A 16715-nucleotide genomic window follows, 5' to 3' on the forward strand; every position below is an offset into this window, starting at 1 on the left:
TTGATTTGTTTCAGGGTGCACTGTTCCAATGCGATGCAGTATTTGTGCACATATGCGAAAGCAGTATGGGCCATTGCCTTTTGGTGGCCTGATATTTACTCCGGTATATGCAAAAGCAAATGAACTATTGTAGGATCTAATGCAGTTCATAAAGTTTTTACTTTTAGGTACATCGTTAGTTAGAAGCTTTAGTTGAGCTTTGCGTTTTTGGAGTCGAGACATTTTTTCTTTTAGAAATATGGATAAGTAATAAGGAGTATTGCACTCACTGTTAATATGGAGCCTTTTCTGCGGTTGAACGGTTAATAGTGCCTTATTGTAATGAGATCCACCTATGCTGCATAGCCGTCTATTTTGTTGTTTCTTTCGTGTTCGTGTGTTTGTTCCTGTTATCCTTTCCTTTTCGTTTTGTACCCGTGACCGTGTATTCATGACTTGTTTCTTTCTCAGCATGCGAAATATGGATAAGTAATAAGTAGGATCGCAGTCACTGTTAATATGTTTCCTTTTCTGCAGTTGAACGGTTAATAGTGCTTTATTGTAAGGAGATACACCAATGCTGACACCTATGCTGTCTAGTGTGAAGGTGTTGATGTTCACTTTAGAATATGTGGCTTTGGGTGTCACTTCTTATGGATGTGTGTGTGTGTGTGTGGGGGGGGGGTTGAGGATTGTTGTTGCGCGAGCGTCTTCTTTCTTTTTGTGTTCCTGTGTCTTGTTGAATCCCCCTCTTTGTGTGTGTCCCGTCCGGTGCCTGTAGGGGGGGGGGGGGGGGGGGGTGTGATGGCCTTGCTGTTGTGCGCGAGCCTCTTTTTTTTTTTTTTTTTTTTTGGGTCTAGTTTCGTGTGCAATGTGTTTCGTGCTTTGCTTGCGTTTGAATACTTTTTTATGTGCCTTTTCCTTTTTTCGGTGCTCTTTGCGCCTCATTTCTCCATTTTTCCTGTGCTCACTCCTTTTTTCTGTGGTCTTGTCCGCCTCTCGCGGCCCCTCATCCGCCTCTCTCGCCCTCTTTTGTCCGCCTTTCTCGGCTCCTCAGCCGACTCTCGCGGACTCTTTTTGCGCCTGCGCAGTACGTCTTTTTGCAGCTACGGCCCATTGCCGGATGTGCCTGCGTCCATCATCCGGTTTAGCATTCTCGGTTAGTAATATGGATAGAGTTAAAAAAAAGTGAAGAAACTTTTTGAACATCCCTCGTAACAATATTCCAAAGAATCACCCTTTCAATGATCCTAAGAAACAGTGGAAAAGGGACCATTCAATTAGCATCTCAGGGTAGGAGTGTACCCCAGCCAAACATACAGTACACTCTAGATCTATATTTACCAAGCATTCTATAATCTAACTAAAAATCTTCCATTACATCATCACATCTATTTCATTTAAAATTTTCTAAAATGTACCCAAGGCCAAGATCCAAGTCTGCGACAGCTGCCATCTAGCTCCAGCATCACTAGGCCATGTGTTTTGGGAATGCAATAAATTAGCATAGTTTTGGATACTAATTTTTATGTCCTTCTCAGATAGCCTTGTTGTTGCTATCATTCATAATCCATCAACGGAATACAGAGTACTCCTGGATGGATTAAAGTGCATAGACATACTGCAAATTGATTGTAATTTTCTATACCATACTACTAGTACACAGACGTATCTGCTCAAATGGAAGAATCCCAAGCCACCTTTTGTAACTCAGTGGATAGGAGACGTTCTGTTTTATCTCAAATTAGAAAAAATCTAATTCTCTTTTAGAGGATATGGACAAAACCTTTTAAAAAATTGCAAGAACTCATTAATATTATTTTAGAATAAGCATGCTGGGCCTGTGATTGACTCTCTTATGCTATTGATTGTTCCATTATATTTAAAAAGGTCTTTTTTTTGCTCTGTTCTTTTTCTCTTTGTCTTGGGTAGGGGTTAAAATTTTTTTTTATTTTCTCTGTTCTGATTTTGAAGTAGATGGTTTCATCTGTTATGATTTAAGTGGGTAGTATAGTGTTTGGCTTTTTGAAAATAAAAATGTATAAAAATAAAAGAAAGAAATATTTGAGTAGGACATGAAGAGTGTTTTTTTCCAAAGATCAATACAGTAAACTAGTAAGAACCAGGTGGAGGTAACAACAAAACATTCAAAATAATATTGTTTATGCATTAAAAAAAATAAAATACTAATATAAATAATAAATTGGAAAAGACTTCTAACAAATGTTTGCATGCAAAGCACCTATTAGACTCTTATTTAAGCACCTCAAGCATGGGAATGGAGCTATACAAATAAAATGTATCATTATTATCATTATTATTATTATTGATGTTCTCCCCGTGTCTGCGTGGGTTTCCTCCAGGTACTCCGGTTTCCTCTCACAGTCCAAAAACATGCAGGTTAGGTGCATTGGTGATTCTAAATTGTCCGTAGTGTGTGCCTGGTGTGTGTGTGTGTGCACCCTGCTGTGGGCTGGCGCCCTGCCCGGGGTTTGTTTCCTACCTTGCGCCTTGTGTTGGCTGGGATTGGCTCAGCAGACCCCCGTGGCCCTGTAGTTAGGATATAGCGGGATGGATAATGGATGGATGGATTATTATTATTATTATTATTATGGTCAATGTGGTGAATCCTGTACCTTAACTGAAAGGGATACCAGATCCAACTTACTGTAGGCCTATAGTAAAATTTTGTTAGAAAGTACTGGTGGTGTGCAAAAAACTAGCTTTTGGTTCCCAGTGCTGGTCAGAACCCATAAAATCTTTTCCTCCCTACCACTGAAAATTTTGCCATTTAGTTTCCATGATAACGAACACCGAAATCTCCCTCATTTCCTGTTTTAGAAAAAGTAATTGCTCTGGCTTTCTATCACAGTTCTGTTCAGATACTATGTTCTTTGAGCTTTGCTGCCCAAAATAAGTAATCTAACAGCCATTAGGAAAGCCATTATTCTGCCACTTTATATCATGACAGGTAAACTATTTACATATTTCATTATGTGAAAATCATTTTCTCAGTGTTTAGTCAGTAGCTAGTGGCAGTAAGTGGATTGAATATGTGATTCTTTCAGTTACTGTATGTTGCATTGGTCCTCTCTTGCTTATGATATTTGGGTTGAAACTTCTTTACTATGATTTATGCGTGGTGAATCTTTTGTAAACTTACTAATGTGGAACGGAAATTTCTTAGTGCCTAACCTATTTTGTCCTAAGTAAACATCAAGCCTTCCTATCTTAAGTTATTGTCATTGTAGCACCATAGAGCAGTTTACAAGTTTTGTAAGTCTGCATTTGACATTTCTCCGTCTGATGCTAATAACAGATATGAACATTCATATCTACACTACTCTGTTCCTCTTCTTATAGATTCCCACCTCATCCTCCTCCTCCAGTCTGTCAAGCCAGCCACCTGGTCCTCCTGTGCCACCTCGCTTAGACTTGCTATCTTCTCACATTCCAGCTGTGGGTCAAAGGGCAAACCCCAGCTCTATCAGCTTAGACCAGGTATTTGTTGCATTGTTAATTTTATCCTAAATGATGAATAAAATGTGCTTTTAAAATAAGTTTTTAAGCTGCTCTGATCACATGAAAACTTGTGCATACAAATGTTCATTGCATATCTACTCTGTAGTCCTAAAATATTGATCTTTTTTGTGATAAACAGCCTACGCGACATCGAGACCCTCCATGTTTACCTAGAAGACCCATATCTCCAGCTCCTCCTTATCAGGAACCAATTTACTCAACACAGCTTCCAGAGATGTCAGTTCAGCCTGTCACCTCAGACACTACAAGGCTGACCACACCCACACCTGCCACAAGGAGGATCAACCCGCCACCAGTGATGCCACGTTCACCTGTACCTCGTCGCAACTTAATTGCCACAGACCTTATGACCAGACGAATAAACAGCTCTCCGGTAAGAGGGTGTTGGGATACAGGAAAGGTAGGAAAGTGGTCAGTGTGGAAGCTTCAGTGAGGTTGGCAATATTCTAAGAAATTCAGATAGTTGAAGAACATACAGTTACAAATTTTGGGCAGAGAAATGTCTGTCATACAGAGTAATGAATTCTTTGTAGGACTGACCTGTGATCTTCTCAGTCTAGTGTGAGTGCTCATTAATGTGTGTCGTAAACATCCTTTAAACAAATTAAGCAAATATTTTTGGAATTTCCATAGAATGTACAAACAAAGGATTTTAAGTGGCTATATCCTTTTACGAGAAGTAAAACTTACAGGCATTAGTGGAATAGTTTTAGTTTCTCAAGAATGTTTGTTATGTTAGCAGAACATTCCCAGCTCACCTGTGACGGATATTTTTACTGGGTTAGCATGTTCACGAGTTAAATCACAGTCGATATTTTTTAAAGAACAATCATCAACCTTGATCTATGCATTAATGCAGTCATCACAGTTTTGTGATGGATAATTAAAGGCATCTGAGTTTATATTTTCACTCTGGTGTTGGTACTGGGCATTTGCATATATTTAAAACAATGAAACCCAACCTTTCTCTGACACTGTGTTTTGCCTAGTGAGAAGAGGAACTTCAGGTTCCCTTTTATTGATCATTCAGTTGACATAATGCCAAATATGTTAAAGTGTATGCAAACTTAGCAGCATGACGACTTGACAGTATGCGTTCGGGAATGGGAAATGCTTTCTAGCCTTATGTCAGAACTGAATATTCCAATACAAAGCATGAATTCATTTATATACCCCTCTTCCAAGGCAGAAGGTGAGAATGTGATTAGCATTTCCATCACAAGGCCTTTGAGACATGAATTTAAATCCCAAACCTGTGGATTTTGCATGAACTTGCATCCAGATATGGTTTTCTGTGGGTAATTTGGTTTTCTCCCAAACCACACCATAGTGGCTGGTGTAAGTGCTGAATCCAGGGGTTGGCATGTTTGGTCTGGCTTTGACTCCCTGCAGCCTTGTTCACAAGACTGTTTTTGTTATATGGTGTAATGAAATTGTTGTTGATTACATTTTGTAATGTGTAAACAAAACTTACTTTTACAAAATACAAAATAGACAAGGTAGCTTCAGAAAACTGCTGGATTTGGTACTATCCTTAATGTGGTAACAGAACACTAAAATGGGCTTAATGTTAAAGTCAGTTTGAGAGTTAACAATGTGCCCCATTGGACCCCACTTACTTTTTCCTCCTATTTTTAGGGGAAGGGCACTGCTCTAATTTCCAACATTCGTAGTCTTTTCTTTTTTGGGTTTGGTTAGTCCTCCCTCTGTCAATGTGCTTACACTACCTTGGATTTTATTCTAGGGTAAGTATTCAAAGTAAAATGCATGTAGCCACCAGACAACATGGCATTTTATTCTCTCCCTCGGGCACTTAATTCCAATGGCACTTAACAGGCCTGGTCTTACAATGTAGCCACTGTCCCGGCTCCAACTGCACATCATATGACAGACATAAAACCACCTTTTCCAGTGCTGTACGATGATAACATTGAGATTATGGTACTCTTTTTCTGAATCTAGCTACCAGAGGACCATGTTGTGCCATGTTGGTCCTATTCCTTTGTTTTTCTTGGGCTAAGTACTCAACCTGTGGTACACCATTTAAATAAGAGAGAACCCTACACGCCTCTGTGACTGTAAAGCACAATCTGTGTTGTTTGTTTGTTTGTTCTTTATGCACAGCTTTGTTTTTCAGGCCTCATATTTAAAATTTGTTACCTGCCTGTGCACAAATACTATAACAGAGAAGTGGCAGCATACATGTTATAAAGATGGGATTACAGTTAGCTTTTACCAAAGAAAGCCAGGTTTCATTCCTGCCCATTGAATTCTTTAATTACACATAGCCCTCACTATTTTTCTCACAACCCCGTTGTATATGGAGTTGTTTGTTGAAATTTGGAGTTGCAAATAATATCTCTCACCATTAAAATGTCATAACAACCTGCCTCAAACTACTTCTCTGTCATATTTGAAGCTGTTTAAGTCAAATTTTTGACATTTCATAATGAATTGGAATCACCAATCTTATTTAGTTAAACACTTTATATTATACAAATGCTAGTAATAATAGCCTGGAAAACCTGGGAAACAGACATATAATTGCAAAATAGCGAGAGAGTGGTAGAACCTGTGAATCTATTAGGTAACATAGGCATCTGAGGTGTAGCTCTCCAACCCCGAAACCCACCACCTCTGGTTGTTCAACTCTGATGGCACTAAGTGGGTACAGTTACCCGCAGAGGCAATTTATGAAAGTTAAAATGTGCACATGCTCCTTAAAGGTTGTGGTATTTACACAAAGGGGTGCATTGGTGCCACTGAAGGGGCACCAAGGGGGACCTCCCGCCCAAAGATCACAGAAGTGTAATAATATTTGTCCACCCTTACTAGGGCTCTAAATGGGCTTCGATCAGCAATGGTGAGTGGTATGAAATATTACAGCGTGATCTATCAACACAAAAACAACACCATGCAAGCATTACGGGTGCTACGTTATTTTGCACCCTAGGCCAAGCTTATTAGTGTGGCAACTGTTCGGTAGCTAACCCGTGTGGCTGGTTACCAACCTCAATCCCCACTTATGATCTGCACCCTAGGTAAATGGCTGTGTGAACTTAATGATGGCACTGGCCCTGCATGCAAGTAGTGATGATGGTGTGATGGGTGGCATATTTGCCTTTCAACCAACAAATCTGAGTTTGATTCCTTCCCTTTACACTTTTTCTTTAAACATGCACTTCTTTTACTCTTTTGTCTTATTGCATCCAGAGTTCATCATTGTAATTTAGGGTTTGTTCAAAAATAAAAATAAAAACCTTGGAAAATTGTATACACAAAGAAGCATTCTAAAACTGCACATACTTATAGACTTAATCAGACATGTTTAAGGGTAATAGCTTATGGTAATATGATGGATATAACAAATACAAGATATGTTATTATTATATATTGTTAGTTTTTACTTCTGCAGTGGGTTGGCACCCTGCCCGGGATTGGTTCCTGCCTTGTGCCCTGTGTTGGCTGGGATTGGCTCCAGCAGACCCCCGTGACCCTGTGTTCGGATTCAGTGGGTTGGATAATGGATGGTTGGATGGATAGTTTTTACTTTTCTACTTTCTCGTTTAGGCAACTGCAGGTAACTCAAACAGTTACATTATAGAAATTATTGTAATCATTAAAAAAATGTATCATATTTGAAGAGTGTTCCTGGAAAATCAAATTTCTAATATAAAATTGGCACAGACATATTAGAACAAAGTATACTGATGTTGATATCTACACCACAGAACTCATTTTAACCAAAAAACAAAATTGGAATCAGACAGGTTTGAAACTCACCCTTTAATTTCTGGAGTTTTGAGAGGGGTGGGGGTTTCAGATATAGTAAGAAGACTTGGGACTTCGTAGTTTCTAAAAATATGAGACAGAAACTATTTCAGCTTTGGAGCAACAAGTTTTTTTGTTTATTTTTTCATCATCGACATATTTGCACAAATAAGGATGGGTACTGACCCGGGATGTTTTGCTTGCCCTGTCTGGTGTACCCTCTTGAGCAGACACGCAGCTCCGAAGCTGAGTTAGCGGCTCTGCGCTCATTACATTTACTGCTTTAGTTGTGTAGAGAAGGTCATCCCATCTTCGTCGCCGCACTCTGACCTAACAACACCTCACCTATGTGGAGGCGTTTTCAGCTCCAGAAGGGTTTTTTTTTTTCTAATGAAGTTCTCTACTGTGCCATCTCACATCCAAACAACTCTGGGAGCTAATAGGTGAGTCGGTTCTTCAGTTTGTCACATATACCCTTAGGTAGAGCACTTTATGTTAAATCATTAAATTGAGCTTGCCGATCAAGTTGAAAGTGAGATCCTCTGTAGTCCCAGAATTCACCAGACTGCTTGTCTGGAGTTTTCTGTCCTTTTTTTGTTTTTTTTTTGTCCGGTTGCCAGTAATAGCATGCAGAGTGGGGGGTGAAGAGGCGACGGCCCTGGACATCCATATATGGGGGAGCATCCAATCTAAAGAGTGTTGCTCTCTAGGAGAGCCCTGTTTCGAAAGTAAATTTAATATGAACACATTTAAATTATTATAGCTCATTTTCAGTGAAGCACTATGACTTCTAAGCACAAGAAGTGTTTGGGCGAAAAGAGGCCTTCCCTTGAAAACATTATGAAAACCATGTTTATTTCACATGGGACAGGAAATTAAACCCACAAGTCAAAGCTGAAAAATGATGAAATTACTGTATCTAGAATGCAATACATTCAGCTAATGAATATTGTGAAAAATACCAATACAAATACCAATCGCCCGAACAAGGAGAACAAGGAGAAGAAGAATAATGCTGGGATAATCAGCAGGAGATAGTGGACTGACAGCACAGCAAAAAATGAATAGAGTTATGGTAGAGATTATGAACCGACTGTAAACGGAAATTGAAGACCACAGTGTTCATCTTCAAGACCTTCGAAAACCGATTTTCATTTCTTCTGGATTTTCATTCAGTCACAATTGAAGACGAAAAAGAAAGAGATTAAAAAAGGAATGTTCATCCTTTGCCAGTGGGTAGCGCTGCCGCCTCGTAGTTAGGAGACCCAGGTTTGCTTCCCGGGTCCTCCCTGTGTGGAGTTTGCATGTTCTCCACATGTCTTCGTGGGTTTCCTCCGGGTACTCCGGTTTCCTCCCACAGTCCAAAGACATGCAGGTTAGGTGGAGTGGCGATTCTAAATTGTCCCTAGTGTGTGCTTTGTGTGTGGGTGTGTGTGTGTGTGTGTGTGTGTGTGCCCTGTGGTGGGCTGGCGCCCTGCCTGGGGCTTGTTTCCTACCTTGTGCCCTATGTTGGCTCTGATTGGCTCCAGCAGACCCCCGTGACCCTGTAGTTAGGATATAGCGGGTTGGATAATGGATGGATGGCTGGATGGATGGATGGATGGATGGATGTTCATCCTTTGCAGATTACTATAATAATGATGTGACAGCAATTCAATTATATGACGAAATTATTGACTTTGTGATGTTCCTTCGAGCTGGGGGGGAAATACAGTTTACCCTGATCCTAAGGATGCTCTCAAGTGGTTAGTACAGTTTGGAATGGATGTCTTTCCCACGATTTGCATTGCGTACAGATTACTGTTTACCATCGCATTTTCAATCTCAACTTGTGAAAGATCATTTTCAAAATCAAAATTAATAAAAACTCATCTGAATTCTTCCATGTCACAAGAGCGTCTGACCATCCTGGCTTAAATCAGCATTGAAAAAGAATTCCTCACAGATGATGTAAAAAATGAAGTAACACAATTGTTTTTGGAGAAGAGCTCTAATTTGGGGAAATTAACTTACATGAATATTTAATTTGAATAAATTGTTTATTTCTTATTTAATATGCTTTTCTTTATCATATTCACATGCCTTCTTTACCATTCACTTTGACAGCACCTCACCTTAGGGGGCATACAATCAAGGATTCTCGATTGGGGTCAGATGATGTGGCATGCATAACTTCCAGTTCTTCCTATCATTTTTGAAACTTATTGGTTTGCTCTTTGTAAACTTGTAATTTACTGCAGAAAAAAGGTCCAAATATGGGCTAAAATTTCATTTTTTGGAGGTCTAGTGGGCCAAAAGTACGGGGAAAACAAGTAAAAGATAGACAACTTGGATGACTAGACATCAAGAAGAGTTTTTGTTTGTTATGCTGTGGACAGTGAGAATATAAATTCAGAGGGAGTGATGCATGCAGTGGTGAAAATGTGATCCCTAAATGTAAAACAACTCCTGATCTTTTTGTTCAATGGAGGTCATGGCACTTTTTGCAGCAGCTATGAAAGTAGAAAGGATTTGATAGACATGTTTAGGGTTAAAACCAGACTACAGCAAGCAAAACACAATTCAAACAAAAATACAAGTAGAAAAAGAAACAAACTGTACAAACATAGTTAACTTCTAACTCCCCTCCCCTACAAGGTTCAGAAGCCCATGTAGGCCAGAAACCATTATGAAATCATTCTTCTTATACGCTACCAGTCAAAAGGTTGGACACACTCAGACATTTTCATGTTTTTGATAGAAATTGATTACCGTCATTTTTATCAAGGTTCCATTACATTGGTTTCAGAATACAGCCAAGACATCACTAATGTTGCTGTGGAACTTCCTCAAGAAACATGTCCATCTACAGTATAAGTGATTTCAAAGCATTCGTAAGTAACTCTTACGAACACAATACAGAATAGAAATTTTGTGTCACATATTTTTGTTACAGATGACATTTCGTTTTCAGTTGCAGGATTCCATGTTAGGTGTTAAACCAAATACACAAGCGAGCCAATTACAAATTGGCGCACACTTTTTTTGAATAAAAACACAGTTAAAATTACCTGTCATTACTGGTTAATGTTTTTTGATACACAGAAAAGGGCAAAGTCATCCATGACATTCATTACTGTGTGGTTTCCTTGAAGGCTTTTAAGAAGTGGGTTTTTTGGCATAAACATTCTGTTGGGGCCAATGAAGACTTTTTCTGCATGGGTTCAAACTTCTTTAATATTTACATGACACATTTAACACTGGAATGTTGATACCTTCTCTGTGTCTCAATTGGCATCAGATCTTTGTGATTCCTTGTGGTATTGTAATCATCAACTAGACAACTAGATTGAAATGCTATAGAAAACGTGAGAGCCTCACAGCCATCCACTGCTCAAGGACATCTTTTCGCTGTGAACCTTCCTAAATTGAAATTGCAACGCCTCACACTTAGAACTAAACAGCTAAAAAGAACAAAGCACAATAAACTGACAAGAATACTCAGACTACACACGCCACACAACTCAAATGGCACACTGCATGTCCGGTACCAGTATATGGTGCAGCCTGGCATTTGCTGGTCAACAAAAGGCTAACAAACAATTAAAAAAATAATAATTCTATTCCAGACCAGGATTCCACACTTCTTTGTAACAAGAGCATTATACTGTTGGCTTCTTTTACCTCAAAGTGGATGGGGCACAAATAAGCTTCCTTGGTGGAAAATCAAGATGCAGTGTGATAATGATGTATTCCTGATATTGATCTCCTTTGTTTTTTAAAACTGCTTTTACTACCTTAAAGGGATCAAGTGGTGTTGGACTTTTCACACATTACTTGCTGGTATGTGCTTTATGGCTTTGATTGGGAAAAGTGTTGTCTCCTTAACGCTATACTTACCTCAGAGAAAACAAACCAAAAATGCTCATTTTTTTCATCAAGAAAAAATGTTATTTTGTGTGACAGAAACATGTAAATACCAAAACGTCAACAATAGGAACGTAAATACAATAGGAAAAGTATGTCTTCGGTCCACTGCCATACTGATAAATATTTAGTACACGTCCTTCATGTGATACGCTTTGAGACAGTCACTGACACCAGCCCAGATGTTGCAGTTGGGACAGTAGCAGCGTATTTCTTTGCACACTTTTCTTAAAATATTTTTTCTGTTTCTTGAACATTAGAGGGTAGAATGTCATTGCCGGACCCCTTGTGCTATTGCAGGCAACCACAGTCCAATGCTTAGTGACTTCCATATTTCTCTTGACATTGTAAAAAGTAATTAGGGGGATAAAATCTTTGTTGTCCCTGCACGTGATCGCAATTATTTTTCTGTTTTCTTACACAGCTACTGTTGCATCACGGTGAAGCTTCAAGTGACCAAATTCACCGGGCATATCACAGCAGTTCAGTCGTACAGTGCCATATCATATCATGCATCAGTTTCACTTTCCGTGTCACAATCTGTTGACCAGTTCACACCTTCATCACTTGTCACTTAATTTGAGCAATGCTTCAGTTTCACTTCATTCTAAAACTGCCTTTATGGCTTTTCATTTGCCATTGTGTTTTTTGTTGGAGAATCCATGCCATTTATGAATATTGATAAGTTACCATCAAGTGGCAGAAGCATAGAAATGTTTTTTTTTCCTTTTTCGAGCATGATATAATTTCATCCATTAGATGATAGCAGAATTCTGTCATGAGAGCAATTTGGACCATAAAGCATATCATTACATGTCACCACGAACCTGACTTGGGGTTGTCCGTAATTTCATAGAATTCCAAGCTCAAATCATACCTGGGGTCAATGCCAAGGCGGTCAAAACGAAAGTGCAAGCACAAGATTAGCAACAGGCAGTCTGATAATTTCCTTCAAGTTCCATTGCAGACTGGAAAGTTCAAGTTGTATATGTGCACACAAACTCAAGTGAATAGAGAACAGTGCGTGGCCAATTGGTTCATCCCTCAGCCAGAAAACAGGCTTTCAGTGCCTGGCATGAAAACAATTCAACATACCAGGAAAAACAAAATTTTTCAAGAGACGCAATTACAGCAACCTCAACGATATTGTTTTTTCATACATAGGATGTACCTCAAAATGCTCTACAAGATGCCAAAGAAAGAGTTACAAGAAAAGAAAAACTAATTAAAATGAGATAAAATAATGAATTAATAAAACATACAGAAATAAATCAATCATTTACATAAAATAGATATATAATTAGTAGAAAATTGAATCCTTATATATAGTGTAGTTTTAGATAAATAATTAGTAGAAAATAGAATCTGTATATATATAGTGTAGTTTTAGATATAAAATTAGTAGAAAATTGAATAGTTTTTTAAGTCTGTAAAGAGCAATCCAATGATAAGATCAGATGGCCGAGGAGGACAAAAAAAAGTTTTAAAACAGAGCCGAGCATCACACCTAATAAAAGTGTACTTAAGTCGTTCATTACTGTTTTTGACTCTAATGGGTTTGATACAGTGGAGTCCATTGATATTTGGGGTATCTGTTTTCATTTGAGGATCACAGGTACTGTACAGTGCTTTGATCAGATGGTGATGGTGGCACAAAATGCCACCATTGAAAAACCGTATATAAAGCTGAGAAAAGTACAGATTATTAATGACAGCAAATCCACAAAGCATATGTTAAGTCTATGCATGTCTAGTCTATTCGGAGCAGAACTGCAATGAAGCTGCAAAAAAGCCAAATTGAAAAAGTGTTTTTTTGGAGTTTTTTTTTTCTTTTAAGATTTGTGGTGTTGCCCTGGTTTATCTCATAGCAAAAAGCCACCTCACCATTTGTTTTATGCATATTCTAGGAACAATAAGCAGATTTCATTGAGCAGTTACAATTACATTGAGCATATGATGGAACACGGTAGCGTAGTGGGTAGCTCTGATGCCTCGCAGTTAGGAGACCTGGGTTCGCTTCCTGGGTCCTCCCTGCGTGGAGTTTGCATGTTCTCCCCATGTCTGCATGGGTTTCCTCCGGGCGCTCCGGTTTCCTCCCACAGTCCAAAGACATGCAGGTTAGGTGGATTGGCAATTCTAAATTGGCCTTAATGTGTGCTTGGTGTTTGTGTGTGTCCTGCGGTGGGTTGGCACCCTGCCCTGGATTAGCTCGAGCAGACCCCCGTGACCCTGTGTTTGGATTCAGCGGGTTGGACAATGGATGGATATGATGGAAAATTGGAAAAAAGTGCTTAAAAAGACAAAGATGAAGGCTATTAAAACATTTAATAAGTCAAATTACTGAGAGAAGCTAATCATTTTGCACAACAACTGATGGAATTGTGCCCTACTGGCCCTTAATGCAGAAATGCCACTGCTTTCAAATAAAATAAAACAAGGAGCCTTGCTTGCTACCTTTATTTTTGAGAAACCATGTAAAGTAAGCAGTCTGCCTGGCATTATTATTGGTAAACCAGCATGCATGAGGTTATCAGAATGCATTTTAGGATGCAGAATATGGCTACCAACTTAAATAGCTCCACAGAGATGTACAGTAGCTTAATATCACTGAGACCCATGCTGCATTGATCTACTGGCACATTTTAAGAGCCAGCACTAGGGAAATAATAGAAGGTACTTTATGCATCTCATTGCTATTTATAAAAAAGGGCAGAAAGAGCCTTCTGCTTTCTGAAGCGGCTGCAAATTTAGCTGAGTGAATTAAGGCAGTGGTACAAAGCAATGTGCAGAAAATACAGCAGAAGAATAAACATTCTTTAGGGACCACAACAATGTAAGACATAAGAAGACAACTAAGGTTGTAAAATGAAATGAAAGGAGTTTAGTTCAACAAAAGAACTTGAAATTAACATTACTTTATTGCAATGCGTCTTAGTTAAGTTTTTGTTGCTCTTGCCCAAAATGGCCTCACTGTGAATGCACAAAGGTAACTTTATGTTAGCCCAGAGGTTGATTTTGTTGATTTTCATCTGTCAGCAGAAAAGCATTTCACTACTACAGTGAAACATTGACACTATAAGCGTCGTCCCTGATCCCTCTTACACTTCTGAATTAGATTTACTGTATGTCTTACAATGATTATCGTATTACCTCCACTGTCTGCATATGTACTCTGTCAGGAGTGCATAGCTACAGTGGCTGCACCAAGCAGTTTCTTCACTAAACATAACACTTATAGTACATCATCCCCAGTCCTGGCACACTTCAACATCAGTGGCACTGCCTCTGGCACTTTGCCTTCACAAGTGTAAGTCAATCACACACTATACTTTTCATGCATTGACACCCACTGAGTAGAAGTATTCCTTTTAGGAGTATGAAGCCTGTATTACTAAGTGGTGACTGTCCAGAGATTCTCCTGATTTGGAGCCATTCTCTAGAGTGAAGAATGAATTGTTATTAATATTATTGTGATTAATATAATCTGAAAGTAGGGGGCTCTGCCCCCTGCTCACTTCACTCGACAACCCTCGTGCGGGCCCTACGCACTAGTCATTTACCAGATCTGCCTCTTGTGATGAATCGTGCTGTGCTTCTGGACAAACACGAATATCAACTCTGTCTTTGATATCTCCGTCGTCCTGAAACTATTATCGCTGACAATTCATCACATGTTGGTTTATTTTGTCCGTGTTTTTCAGATAAATTTTGTGTAAAGTGCGATACTTTTGAATGTATGGATTTGTATCCATTATTGACTGTAGAATTTCTAATACGTCCGATCATTTAACTCTTTTGATTCTATGTTGCATTGCTTCTCAGTGATCATAAATATAAACCTGACTGAATTATGGTTTCTTTCAGATTAAACTTGTAGTAGCTCTGTCATATCACCTATGTCCATCTATTCGATCTCTTTTCGCTGTTCCGTTATTTCACAGAGTAAGAATTTCCGTTTGGTAGCGCTAATGCAATCTTTACTATCAGTTTTTTGAGACTTTCAAATTTTAGTAATTTCATAATCTCTAACCTGCTCTGCATGTGTATCGCGCCAACATTTGTGAACCTCTTTATGATGTTCTACTTTATCTTCTACTCTTTGTCTTTTCTTCTTCCACTCTTTGTCTTTTATCTCCACCCCTGCTTGAACCTGTTAGGTTTTCAATTCATCTCTTGGCACAAAGTCTCCTCTCACGGGACGTGAAATTATCTCTCTGAAAAAGTCTCGTCTCATCCCAAGATTTTTTTATATAATAGAGAGATAAAGCAAAATTCAAATGTCTGCCCCACTCTGACACTTTGAACCACAATTTGGTGTACTATAAGCTTTTCACATTCAGTGTGCTTGGAACAACGCTCATAAATGCAATTTTACACTGACATAGTGTACAAAGTCATGATATGTAGAATTTGTAAAGATGTGTAATTTTTGGTTAATTGGCAACTCTAGTTTCATTCATTGTGAATGAGTGTGGGTGAATGTATTAGTGTGTCCTACACTAGAATAGCAACTGGTCCAGCAGTGAGCCAATTGTTGTTAGGGAAAACAATAAAATAAATTTATATCCATCATGTATTTTTCTCTCTCTTTCTTTCTTTGCAGGTTGTAAATGAACATTTGATCTATGATAATCAGAACCCCAGACTAAATACCAGCAGTTCTTTGGAAGGGTAAGCACCAGGCACATAGAACTTTCTTAATTAAATTAGAAATCTACATTGAAAACCACAAAGCACTTAGTTCTATCAGCCTTAACACAGTATGCCAGAACTTGGGACCTTCTGCCTAATGCCAGTTAGAGCCCTTCATCTGAAGACATGAACTAATGAAGCTCTTTTGTATGCTTATTTTCACTGTGAACTCTTCTCCAAAACACTTGTCAAGCAGAACAACTAAAACCAATGTCACATTATAGTTGGAGGGAATGTCAGGCTTGATTGCTGCATTTGCTGATCTCATCCCCTGTGCATGTATGTCATAGCACATGAGTAAAAGACAACCATGTAATGACTTTAACATTTCCAAAGTATCATAAGCTCGTCCTTTTCTTACAACATTAACATGATTCCTGATAGAGCTGGTGCCTGCGCTAAAGCTTTAAAGTTATGGCGAGTTCAGCCATAATATCCACTCTTTTGTTTTCCTTTTTCTTTTGATTTTGTCATGGTATAACAAAACGTCTCTTCTGTTTGTCAGGTCCAAAACACCTGCAATTCCTTGTTCCTTGTAGCTGGATTCCAGGCATTGTTACCTCTGGGTGAGCACTCGAAGATAGTCAGCTTTCACACACACACACACACACACACATCAACCCAATCCTATGACTTAAGATAAAATCAAACCTTTTATTTGGTGTGAGTCACAGACTGGTTGGGCTGTGTCCCTGGGTATGTCAAACTACATGAGGAAAATCACAGGAGGGCACCATGACAACCTCCATCTCACTAAGGTTGTGTCAATAAAGTCTACAACTGAAGACCGCTGGGAATGTTGTGTAATGTGACAGGGCCTCAAA

General features: G+C 38.9%; 1 protein-coding gene across 1 annotated transcript in view; it reads left to right on the forward strand.

The window, feature by feature from the left end:
• Window positions 1–16715, forward strand: part of cblc (Cbl proto-oncogene C, E3 ubiquitin protein ligase) — a 101402-nt gene that overhangs the window by 72599 nt on the left and 12088 nt on the right. The window contains exons 9-11 of the mRNA XM_028822636.2: window positions 3343–3480; window positions 3641–3895; window positions 15803–15870. Of these exons, the coding sequence (XP_028678469.1) occupies window positions 3343–3480; window positions 3641–3895; window positions 15803–15870 (461 nt within the window). The remainder of the gene's footprint in view (window positions 1–3342; window positions 3481–3640; window positions 3896–15802; window positions 15871–16715) is intronic.

Source organism: Erpetoichthys calabaricus, chromosome 17, assembly GCF_900747795.2.
Source record: "Erpetoichthys calabaricus chromosome 17, fErpCal1.3, whole genome shotgun sequence".
NCBI lineage: Eukaryota > Metazoa > Chordata > Cladistia > Polypteriformes > Polypteridae > Erpetoichthys > Erpetoichthys calabaricus.